Below are 13,161 nucleotides of genomic sequence, written 5' to 3'. Positions count from 1 at the left end.
AATTAGTCATTAGTTCGTTTACTTAGTTACTTACTACAACTAGTTACGGTCCGGGTACCGTACGTTACGTAAACTAAACTAATATAGTGTACATGTCGTGTGTGTGTGTGTGTGTGTGTGTGTGTGTGCGTGTGTGTGTGTGTGTGTGTGTGTGTGTGTGTGCGTGCGCGCGTGTATGTCTATTGTATTATCGTTACATAAAGCAAGATTTTTCATTCATTAAATATCTAATCTGGAACGCTCTTTAAATTTTAAAGATAAAAATAAAGAAAAAAACAGAAGCAAAGAGAATTAGAAAAAGAAAAAAAAATAATAAGAATATTATAATACTTGGACTGAACATATTCACTCACATGATTTAAGATTGAAAAGACAAAATGCAGGTCATTCTTCTCATTGTATTAAGCATGTGTCGTTTTATTTCAATATAACTGACCTATTCACTATACAATTTATCTTCCAATTAAAACAGATTTCTTTGCCACTAAGGCTTCTAATGCTGTATATGCACGTATGCTCGCTGATGGGATACTCTAAAATGGATCGAACAATATGTGATCCATCCAAGGGACTTACAGTTCTTTATATATACGAACCTTTCTCTCGCTTTATGAGAATACGTAACGTACAATTTCACAAGGACGCATGATCTATAATCATTTCACGAAAGATGCTATTCGTAAGGACGTCTTGCTCTCCAGATCAGGAGAATTGGAAAAAGGAAATTGGTACCAGTTTATGCTGAAAGAGGCGGTCGTCGTTTTTTAATTCCATTTTTTTTCTGAATAACGTAACTATGGAAATCGATAAGTTCTAAAGGAAAATTGGTATCTATAACTCGAATTATTTCCAGATACGTGTTACAACACAGACTAATCTATATTAGACATACTATCTATATATAATGATAGAATTTATTCACATTATTATTATGTATTCACAATTATTACATCGAGTATAAAAATATTATACTCTGTCCATCTGACAAGAATTACACGCAATTAAATAATACCTTCGGATTCATACAGTATTGCTCATAGCGTACGATTTTGTGCAACATTACAACTATATTTTCCCTCTGTTGCAAAACGCTCACATTTTTTTTGCACCGCCTCTTCCTGCTAAACAAAAAAGAAAAAAAAAGAAAAAATACGGATATTGTATCTATTTGTAAAAACAAGATTTGAGGAGGGAGAAACAAGAATGAAAGAGACAGAGAAATAGAGAGAGACATATCGCGCTTCTATCAAATGACGTTTAACATTAATAGAAAGGATTATTAACGGCATAATTTTACAAAGTTACGTCAGTGAATTTTTCGAAGCTAAAGGACCCCGGACAGGGTTACCTATATCTTTTCTTGTATAAAGGGATGCGCCAGAGCGTGATTCACAGTGATTCTCTTCCCTGCATCCAACATCAATGTTCGTTCCAGCAAATCCTTCAGTTGTCCGACTTTGCGATTTTGTTCCGGTGGTAAAGAATTTCCACCGAGTTCTGCGCTGAGATCTCGAGTGGCTGGTAACGTCGACATTACAACGACTTTTTCCTGGAAAAACATACTAATCAGCAAATACTGCACGTATGGCAAATATTTATTTTCATAAATAAATATAAAGAACATTACGGTACAGCGTTGTCAACTGATACGTTGTATTTCTTCTGTTTCCACATTCCGCGCATAAAGTAACATTATTTACAGTGCTGCGTTGCGCGACTTAAGATTTAAGATTTTATCATAGCAACTTAAGATTTTATCATGGAAAATAATAAAATAGACTCACCCGTTCAGTAACTTTATCAACTTCGTGATATAGAAAATTGCAGTTGCTGTCAAAATGCTGATCCTTGAATGATCCTTTTCTAATTAGCTTGTTTGGCATTTTACCCTTTAGATCCATGAAGTATTTTAACATTTGATTATTCGTTTTCCCCGAAAACATTATTTTTCCCGTGTATAATTCATATATGGTACATCCCACAGACCACATATCAATACCAAAATCATATGGTATACCAAGAACTAGAAAATAACGATATTACTTTCGATTCTAGACATTCGATTCCAGATACAATTTCATTTTTTCAATATCAGCTCAAATTCAGCCCAAACTAATTTATAATACACATATATCATAAATTTTTTTTGGTTTTTAGTAAAATAATATATGTTATGATAATGTTCAATTAGCCAAGTTTTTTTATTGCAAAATATTTATAACTATACATATGCGTACAATACACATCTTACGATTCTCATTAAACTGCCTATTTCAGTTTAGCGCAAAATGAAGTCGAAGCTAATACTTGCGAAGTCGTTGTACGTAGTTTACTAAGATTGCCAATCAAGCATTGCGAGATATAAATCATTAATGTAACACGGTCAAAATATAAATAGAGATATCGATAGAATGTAACATAGTCGAAGATTAACAATGCTAATGTACATATCGTTAATTAAAAAGATGTTATACATGTTTTACATCTGCATATATTGGAAACAATCATGGTAATATACGACATTGCTTTCGCGTATGGACATGGAAAATTGCGTTTATAAATAATATTAATATTATTTGAAAAATCCTCTATCATTTTGCAATTTTCATAGTAGTTACTGAGGTATTAGTAAAGATCGCTAAATAGCACGAAACCGCCAAATATAGACATGTGACGAGATAGGATCATGATAGAAGAAACTTCCATCATGTTTTCTATCACAGAATTAAACAAGATTAAGATTCTGCCATGGTTTACTACAAGCGATCTTGGCAACGCATGAGCAGCGAAAGAAAACACTCTCTCTGTACTAGACGGTTGCATGTCAATCATGGGCGCCCACTATAGTATAGGCTGTGTTCCAAATTAATTGCTGACGCTGAAAATGCTGTAGTTTACGTTTTGTGCACTATAGGTATTCAGTACTAATAGTAAATTTTGGAACACAGCCTATACTATAGTGGGCACCCATGATTACTAAGGGCGGTCATGTCACATGTTTGCGTTTGGCAATACGACTGCCAAGCAGATATACACTTATTCAGTGATCTTTAAAAATTAATATCAGTAACTGATTACATTTACACGACTCGATTTACGCCGAAGCTAATAACATCGATGTTATGAAACTGGCTAATCATAGTTGTTCCTCTGAAGAATAGAACGACTGTGATTGATCAATTCATAAAATCATAAAATCGAGTCATATGTAATATAGTCCATGATGTGAAAATTGCAAAATAATAGAGGACTTTTCGCGCGCGATTCAGTTTAGTCCACTTTATCTACCCATGAATGATTGTTACATTTAATATCAAATACCCTATATACATATATACATATTTTTGATAATATATGTACATATGAAAAATCGAATAGCAATTAGATTTTGTAACAAAGTAAATACTTACTAATTTCAGGTGCACGATAAAACCTTGAAACTAAGTATGGTGTTATTTCATTTTCGTGGGCGTGTGATGCGGAGCCAAAATCACAGAGTTTCAGCACTAGTTTGCTTTCACTGACTAGAATATTATCCGGTTTGATGTCAGCATGCAGAATATTCGCACGTTTTAATAACTTTAGTGCTAGAAAAAGTTGCTGCGTATACGATCTTACCGCTTTAACGTGTAAGCCAACGTCTTTGCCATATTTCTTTAAAACCTGTCCAACATAATTATCGCGATTTAATCGTTCTAGATATTGTAAATTTTATACGAATAAAAATATATACATACCTCTCTTAAATTCATAGCTAAAGGTTCAAAAACCATACACAAATGATTTTTGTGAAAAAAATGCCTAAATAGACGCAAGCAATGAAATCTATCTTCCGGATCAGCGTCATTCAGCTTTCTAAGAATTTCTAACTCCTTTAAACCAGTTCTGTGCCTGTAAGAATGAAAACAATATTATATATTGCAATCGATTCAAAATCGGAAATGTTGTATTAAGCTTACATTATTTCATTGTTCCTTATAATCTTCACAGCTACGTCCAAATTTCCTCTAGCGCTATCTCTTGCTCTTACTACATTACTAAATACTCCTTGACCTGTATATCCATAAACTACGTATCGTGCATCTAGTGTTTCTCCAACACGCACTCTGAGAAACAAATTATATATCGTTTTTATTAGTTTGCTGATCATTAGTTTTTAAATTAAAACAATGACGGAGGACAATATATAACTAACCGATAATATCCTTCAGCATCGTCCCAATTATCTGTCAAACTAGGATTATCTGGTCCTCCTTGACGTTTTCCTTCAAGTGTAGGACTCTGGATAATAAGACATTTAAGGTAAAAGATAATAAGATTTAGAGAACAAAAAATAAAATAAACATATTAATAAAGAGAAAAGTTAAATAAAATAAAACATACATTAAAATCACCAATATTATCTGCTTCTGCGAACATGTCCCATTCGTTCGATTTTTTTGAAGTTTGCTTTTCTTCTTGTTTAAACCTTTCAGACATTTTGATAGTTTTGTCAGGTTCATTAAGTGGTGTATCTTCAAATCTGGACTTTCTTTTTTTGGCTGGAGGCGGAAACTCTAGTTTTTCTGTGGGCAGTGGTGGAGTATGGCTCTCCAAAACAGATTCATTATTATTAGATGGTATATCTACAGATTTTTGTGATATATTAGATTGGCTTTCTGGAGAACCAATAACATTAATGTCGGCAGACATATTTGAATCTTCATTTGGTCCACTTAATCTCTGTAGAGAGAAAAAGATATGCATTGTAATTATGATCAATAATCAAGTAATATGTATTTAACGGATATATGACATTGATGAAAATATTACTTTGAGCAATTCTTCTCTTTGTTTTCGTCGACGTTCTATAATAGCTTCTTCATCCTCTTCTTCTTCGATATCGATATCTTTGATGTCCTCTTCACTCGAACTATCTGAATGTTCTACTTTGAGACCTTCCGATAAAGAATCCTTATACTTATCATTACGTTCTCGCTTGCTATTTCTGTCTCTATCCTTCTCACGATCTCTAACATGATCCCTGACTTGTTTGTCTCGATCTCTACGACTTCGAGAAGGAGATCTGGATCTTTTATACCGATCGTTTCGTTCTCTTTCTGATCTGTTTCGAGTAAGGCTACGTGATCTTCTTATAGTACTGCGAGATCGATCTTCGATTCGATGATCGTGATAACGGATATCTCGTCGATCACGACTACTGTCATGTCGATCTCTATTCCCATACCTATCTTTGCTTTTGCTATCTCTTTTGTCGCGACTAGCATGACGACGAGGCTCTCTGCTAGATAATCTGTCACGACTGCGTCGATCATGACTAATGTGACGATCTCGGCTGTTTTGACGTTCGCGACTTGCCAATCTGTCGCGACTTTTGCTATCTGAACTTTTTGTTTCGTTATTAGTTTTTGAACGGGAAGATTGCTCTCGTTTTCGATTTTCTTCTCTATATACATCAATTGTTAATATAATACTATTTTAATATACATATTTTTTATTAAGATAAATTACATTAAATAACGAATAGTAGAACAAAACGAATAGTAGTAATAATAATAATAATAATAATAATAATAATAATAATAATAATAATAATTTTCCCCACTTACCGTCTGTCTGATTCTTTTTTCCGTGTCTCATCTCTTCTTGATAGATCCTTACGTCTCTGCTGATCATCGTCAACTTTTCTGTTGGATTCATCTTTTCTCGTTTCTTCTTTCTGCCTTTCACTAGTTTTTCGCGAAGATCTGTCATCTCTTCGAATTTCTTCTCTTTTTCCTTCTTCTTTAAAGCGGATTTTCTCATCTCTTTTCCTGTCAAAATCTCTTTTCTTATCTTTATGCTGTTCACGAATTTTTCTGTCTCTAGTCATATCAACTATAACACGTCTTTCGGTTTTTATCACTTTCTTACGTTCTCTACTGCCTGATTTACTTCTACCTCGTTTCTTCGGTAGTATATCATTAGTATCGCTATCATCTTCCACAAGTATTACATCAGGCGTTTCCGTCATTGTTTTTGTTTCTTCTTCTTCCTCTTCTTGTAACTCTTTATCTTCACCCTTTTCAGATTCATCCGAGAGATATTGTACTAAACATGCTTGCAATCGTTCCTACACATTATACAATACAATTAGTACAGTAAGTACAAATGGAAAGTGGAACTCATGGAAAATATTTCATTATTACTGGATTATGCATCAAATGTATACGCTGTGATGTATTTTAAAATTATACACAATATATATTCATAAATATCTAGTCACACATGTTTTGGATTAGGATTCTGAATAATATTTTTATATAATTAAGACTACTCTATATTGTACACATACTATAAATATATATGCACTATAAATATATATGCAATAGTATATATATACTATTGCATATATATGTAGTGTATGTGTGTGTGTGTGTGTGTGTGTGTGTGTGTGTGTGTGTGTGTGTGTGTGTGTGTGTGTGTGTGTGTGTATACATGAGTGAGATGCGAAGAAATAAGTCGTAATCTTAGAAACTCATGCCAATCGCCACTGAAGGAGACTTAATGTTTCCTTATCTAAAATGCAAATTAATAACTTCCTGCGCGCACGTGACACAGTGTACGGGACAGGAGCGTACTTTGGAATTGAATGAAACGTTCATTTCTGCTACAATATATGGCAGAACAATACGAGGGAGGAAGGGAGAAAGGATCGGTTAGGAAACAATCTCTCTATTGCCGCGCGACGTTCGCTTCCCTCTCGTTTCCATGACGCGCTAACCGGACACGTCGCGCCGGTATATTTATAAATAAATAAATAAACGAAAAAAGAGGAGCACTGCCACAGTAGCTCGAGCGTATATGCACGAGGCGGGGAGAGGCTGACCTTGTCTATCACGGCCTAGCCTCGAGGCATATCCGACCGACTGGCTTCGGGTACCGCATAGGAGATCCCCTCCTCTTTCTCATACTCTAGTGTGCGTATATCCTCGCTCTTTCCTTCCTTCATCTTGCCGCCTCGCTTTGTCTCCTCCTTTATCCCCCATCATTTCATTCGCCGCCGGTTCCTCGCATGCTAGTTTCTAGTTCCTCTGATCTCATCTGACTTCTTTTTTTTTCCTTTTTCATATCTCTCTTTCTGCGCGACAACGTGGACAAGCCGACGATCAACGATTATTATCACCTATCCTTCCCGATATCTTTCTCGATCGCGCTAAATGCTTGTCGCACGCTTGTATTATCACGTCTTATAATACAATTCAAATGAATATTCATTTCTTATACATATATTAATCGCATGATTGAGACGTGAGTGTCGCGCACAATTATCGTACTTCCATACAATTTTTAACGTTGCACGAATTCATAATCGAACATCCACTTTAATTCCAATTTTGCCTGTAATCTTAGAGACGATAATATGTTTTCCAATATTCCCTGGCTTTATTGCAAACGTGATTAATTAATCGAAACGTGATGTAATGTTCGATGCACGAGTCCTCACATCCGGAGATAATCGCGGCACAACCCTCCACCATTTTCGATCTTCTTACTTTCTTTCGAAATTTCCGTCCCGTCCACGATGGATCACTAATGCCGCTAAAACGTCTCATTCATCCGTAATGACGCGCGCGCATCATTACCGAATAATAACACCGGTCACGAAATCCATGATGCTCCGAGGTAACGATCGTGCGGGTATTTCGGCTTCGTGGAAAGGGCAGCGAATTGTCTTCCGACGCCGCGGCGGACGAAGGTATCGCACCGGAATGACGTGTTGGTGTCGAAGAAACGATCCTGAACACGCGAGGAGCGACAAAGCCAGTTTTCTGACGTCGCCTCCGTTCGACCGAGGTTATTACGTAAAAACGACGGGTTCCTTTCTGAAATCTTCCATCGTATTCGCCACGCCCGAGGATCTAGGGCGAGAAGGAGTCTTTCCAGATCCTTCGCGTGGCAAGGATCCAAACCTGGAAGGATGACCGACTCTCGTTACCGCGCTCGACGAGGGCTCGTTATTTCCTGCAGCTGGAAAACTTTTGGATCTCACGGTTCGCGTAAACAATAACTCACTTCGAAACAATTTACGCAACTCTATGATTAGACGGATGTCTGTATAATAACGGCGAAGTAAACATATTTCACGTTTACATTATAGATTAATTGTTTTAGCAATGTAGATTAACTTTAATATTTCGGTTTAATTTATTCTTCTTTTAATTCTTAAAATTAGAAATAAATAAAAGATAAATTAAACCGAGATGAAAATTAATTTACATTATTGGTGGAAGTGAGCACGAGTATATCGAAATATGTCAAATACAGTTTCTTCGAAGGAGATTACTTTGGAGGTAAGGCTGTAAGCATTTAAAATCCTATTATCATATAGTGCGGTAGGCACAAAGACACACAGACATACTTGGAGTCTTGATTTTTATGACTTTACATCTTCGCGCGCTATTTAACAGAAGCAGGAAGAGCGATAATCCAAGCATGCTAACGGCAAGTTGGTTAACGATCGCTTTACGGTTGTCGTGGATCGTGATTTATTCGGTAATCGATCGACGGTCTCGCTCGAGGCTTCAACGGCTGACTTGGCGCGTCCTTTAACGGGTTGGAGCTGTTATTTTTTTTATTTCCTCCTTTCGAAACACGTCCTTGTCGGTGTCAAGTTCGCGCATAGTCCACGTAACGCGATAGTCTGTTGCGCGTCATTCTTTTCTTGTTTTTTTTTCTTTTTCTCCGTTCCTTTAGCGCAGCAAGTAAAAACGGCAAATCTGAGGGCGCGAGAACAATTAGAGGAAGAGGAGATAAAAGGAAAGAGGAAATATTATTTATATTATTGACATGTATGTAAATTGTTAAATCATAATCATATACTTCCTATTTACGATTCATTTAAATTATTTAATGTTCTCTTTTTGCAAAAAGCGCTGTGTAAATATATTTACAATGATAGTTGATTCTATAAGTATAGTGTTAATTAAAATAGGGAATAATAAAAAGAAAGAAATAAAAATGTAATAAAGCGTTCTTTTAATAAAGCGTTCTTCAGATCAGAACTTTAAAGTAATCATTGCATGTCTGCTCCATCTTTTAAAAATATCCAGTATTCGTGCAAAATTTGAGAACAATTAGATGCAGGGTCGACAAACTTATAAATAAATTCTGATTCTGACTTCGTTCGTGCACTCTTCGCCGTACATGATTACATATGGTAGAATAAGCGATTAGCTTAGTCAAGGTTTCGTGTCTTGCAGGATAAGTGTCATCGTTGTGGAATATAAATTACGCTAGTTCGTATCAATGGAACAACAAATCAATGCTTCTAATTGATGGACTTTAAACTTTGAGAAAATTGTTTGCTTTGCTAGCTGTGAAATTTATTTAAAATAAACGAGACAAAGTGTCGTAATAAAAATATCAACGATACGAAAAATGGAGATTATAAGCTTCGCGGTCTTCAAATTAAATTTTATCTCTTCTATTCGTTGATTTAATTGCAAAATATTTGGAAGAATCGAGGAAAGCACGCTGATTGGCAGACTAAATATTTCGCGTATGGATCTTCTCTGCGAGAACTTGGAAGAGATCTCTTGCCGTTCAATGGACTTGATTCAATTAAAGAATTTCTCGATGCAAATCACGACGGCGCCAAATAAAAATTGGCGGTTATAATTGACAGAAGGCAGTTTAGTCGACCGCGGAGATGCAAGCGCGACTTATTCGTGCAGAATTTGAAGGAAATCCCGTTGAAAGAAATTCCAGATTATACGATTAAATGAGAATTAATCTGTAATGCGAGCACGACGCGATGAAACGAGCGCTGTGCGCGACGGCTCGAAGTAGTCCTGCTGAATTAAATCGGACAGTCGGAATCTCACGCCTTTCGTCCTTCTCTCTCACGGAGAGATGGAGAGGTGCGCCTTCAAGAAAAATAATAGCGATAAATTCAGAAATTACGTCGGCCAGACTGTGCGCAGGTATGCGAAATTAGCGCCTCTAATTACGAAACCGGCGAGGAACTATGCCCGCCGGGCAACCGGCTAGTCCTCCTGTCATTTCTGATTAATCGACGTCGATTTACTTAGGCAATACTTAAGAAGCCGAGACGAAGTACATTTGCCGTGACGCAGCCGGGTATAAATCGTACACTCCGGGATCATCAGAGGGATTTTAGAAGCGCGCGTGCAAAGCCAATCTCCGCGCCATGTTAAATTCTCGAATCGGAATCAAGCAGAACCTTAAGTTCTTTTCAAACAAAGATCTACTGACGAGTAGTAGTCGTCTCAGCACACACGTGCGCAACCGCACGTGTAAATTATAAGATTTCACGATTCCTCCGACGAAACGACGATTAATTTATCATACGCTCGCACCACGTTCAATAACGATTAATCGACATATATTTATCTCGTGTATCTAAGAGTTCAGGATGATGATCGTTCGCGCACAGAGGATTTCGTCATTCAGCTCCGAGTCTGTTCTGTAGAATTCCAGCGTTGTGATGGATGACAGTCGCTTCGCATCTAGTCTCGTCTGTGTATATTTGCCGTTCCGTTTCCTCGTCTGGTTCTTCAACCTCCGCGAAGTAGTCTACGAAGTAGCCTCGGGGCCAGATCTCATAAATTCAATTTAAATATTTCGACCTTAATGATCATCAGACGCGAGAAGGAAGGTAGAGGCGACAGTCAAGGTCGGTGTCGGCATCCGATAAAAGTACATTTTAATTGAGCAATTGGCAATGTCTTATTGCAGATACCTCTCTCTACAATTTTTATATCTTTTCCTTCATATTTAATAAGTTTGTTTCGAGGACACCGAGAAGTATTCAAACGGACTAACGAGACGCAAAGTTCAAAAGAATCTTTTAAATTTCAAAGTCCGTGGTATCCTCAGAGCTCCAGCACTCGTGATCCCGCCACGATCCTCACGTGAATTCTTAACGATGCCTTTCGATTACGCAAGCAAAATTAGTATGTTAAAAAAATCGCATATTAATACATTTATAATATCTATGCATACGTGCAACGCATATATCACTTCCTTTCGATAAAATGAGACGTTTCAATGGTGGTTTAATTTTTTACAAATATTTTAAATGACTTATGAATTTATATGTATTCTACCACGCGCGCTGAAACTGATTTGCATTATCGTGCTTATAAAATAAAGGCACGTGTGTTCACAGCTCTCTTCGGATGGTAACGTTACTCATGGCATGCCGGAATTATAAAATATTCGATAAGCCGCGAAGTCAAAATAAAACTGCCGAGATAATTAATTTTATGGAATTAAAAGGCTTCTAAATGCGATTGAGTTCGTTACGATTATCGACGTTTCACTCTCTTGCGTTTATCTCGTAAAGCCAATTCATTAAGGCGATAAAGATGTGTAGCGATCTTTTTGCAAACAAAAGCTCAAGCTTTGAAAGCGGCTTATTAATCACGTAAAACGCCATGGTGATTAAGTGGGGATGTAAAAGTCACTCAAGTTTTCAATACTTCGTATACGAAATAATCGAACTTATTAAAAAATCGTGGAAACATCCAATAATTGGCTGAAGCTTGTCAACTTCACTTTAATCAACTTATCCTTTTAGACACGCTTGTCTGTACCTTTCGATTCATCACAAGTCTTATTCGATTCCTCTTATTATTTAATATTGTTGACCATATTATAATACTTATAATAAACTTTATTATTTCCACATTATAATATTTATCACAAAATTTATCGCTGAAACAATATCGTTGCTAACGTTGAAACTTGAAATTTCTTTTATAAATTATAATATAACAATATTCACACACATATGATCTTCAGTTCTAATTTGTTAGTATTATTATATTTAATATTAACCATGAATCAATTTATTTGTAGGTCATTTATTTTTATAATTACACTATTCAATCAATAGTAATAGCTATTTCGCGATCGATAACGTGCACGAAGCGATGACATTCTGTTCACGTACTTTGACGAGCCGTTTTTTTTTTGCGAGAAACAGTTAGAACACGCTGGGAAATTTTTCCGAGAAAGGTATTTGCGTAAATACTAGTTGGAAATCCAAGAGTTAATGAACAACACAGTGCGCGTGTTGTAGCAGCTCTTGCTCCGATTCTCTCCGCTCGCCCAGAGCACCGCGAGGTCGGTGACAACCTTGATAGGAATTTTCGTAGCCGGGTTGATGCGTCGGGTCAAAATCAACCCGGCAACGCAATAAAGTATAAGCGCTGCTTACTGTGATACTCGGATAATTGCGGCGATGCGCGCATACGCGAGAGATAATTTCGAAACGCTTCGGAATGCTCTCCTCAGACTCGCGCGTTGCCGAGGCGAAGTGGAAATAATTTCACGAAAAGCACTCGCGAAACGGCGAGAGTCTACGGGATTTTCAGATTCATCGAAGAGACGGACAGAAGCGGCGGTTACGTAGCTCTGTCGATTAACTGCCGAGACACTATCTCCTGATAACGTTGAAATACGAAGTGATTTGGAATCAACAACCGAAACTGAGCGGAATTAAGGAATGATTTAATGAAAGAAGGTGAAAGTATCGAGCAGCAAGTATAATCACGTTCGGAGATTTATCTGATAAATAAATCTGGTAAGAGTTTATTAACTTATATCGCGAATAATCAAAATTCTTGATGATCCTAAATTATTTAATATACCTAAGGAAATAGGAGAGTAAAAGTAAATTCTTACAATTTCGAAGACATATTTAAAAAATATTTATCGAGCCGTATGACTCATTCTTTTTTTCTCTCTTTCCTGTCCGATCTCTCTCTCTCTCTCTCTTTTTCTCTTTAACGTAGATCCCAAAAATCCTCGAACTCGTGCATAAAATAATAATAAATTTGAAAGAATTGCAGTTGGTGAATTGTGGCCTCGTTAAAAAATTTAAATTAGTTGCAAATCTCAGTCATGCCGGACACGTGTCATGTAGGACAATCCGGCGTCTGACAGCGACACGATTATGGTTATCGGGCGACACCACGCTCGAAGTTTAGATCGTCTATAATACCAACGATGAAAGGTTTGTTTGCGTTAAAATTTCTCCTAAATTTTTTCATTTAAAAGAAATAAGCATTGAAGAGAGAAAGAGAGAGAGAGAGAGAGAGAGAGAGAGAGAGAGAAGACAAAGATACTACTATTATTAGATATACAAAGGAG

At 36.6% G+C, this 13,161-nt stretch overlaps 1 protein-coding gene across 1 annotated transcript in view; it reads right to left on the bottom strand.

The window, feature by feature from the left end:
• Positions 1-1,222: 1,222 nt before the first annotated feature.
• LOC105623567 (serine/threonine-protein kinase prp4) overlaps positions 1,223-13,161 on the bottom strand; it is a 26,292-nt gene continuing 14,353 nt past the window's right edge. Inside the window, exons 2-10 of the mRNA XM_012204959.1 lie at positions 5,610-6,112; positions 4,813-5,446; positions 4,384-4,722; positions 4,196-4,281; positions 3,960-4,106; positions 3,738-3,891; positions 3,411-3,663; positions 1,785-2,023; positions 1,223-1,549 (exon numbers count right to left, since the gene is read on the bottom strand). Of these exons, the coding sequence (XP_012060349.1) occupies positions 1,349-1,549; positions 1,785-2,023; positions 3,411-3,663; positions 3,738-3,891; positions 3,960-4,106; positions 4,196-4,281; positions 4,384-4,722; positions 4,813-5,446; positions 5,610-6,112 (2,556 nt within the window). The 3' untranslated portion in view covers positions 1,223-1,348. The remainder of the gene's footprint in view (positions 1,550-1,784; positions 2,024-3,410; positions 3,664-3,737; positions 3,892-3,959; positions 4,107-4,195; positions 4,282-4,383; positions 4,723-4,812; positions 5,447-5,609; positions 6,113-13,161) is intronic.

This window comes from Atta cephalotes, assembly GCF_000143395.1.
Source record: "Atta cephalotes unplaced genomic scaffold scaffold00002, whole genome shotgun sequence".
Classification (NCBI taxonomy): Eukaryota; Metazoa; Arthropoda; class Insecta; order Hymenoptera; family Formicidae; genus Atta; species Atta cephalotes.
This window is presented reverse-complemented; position numbering and strand designations above follow the sequence as displayed.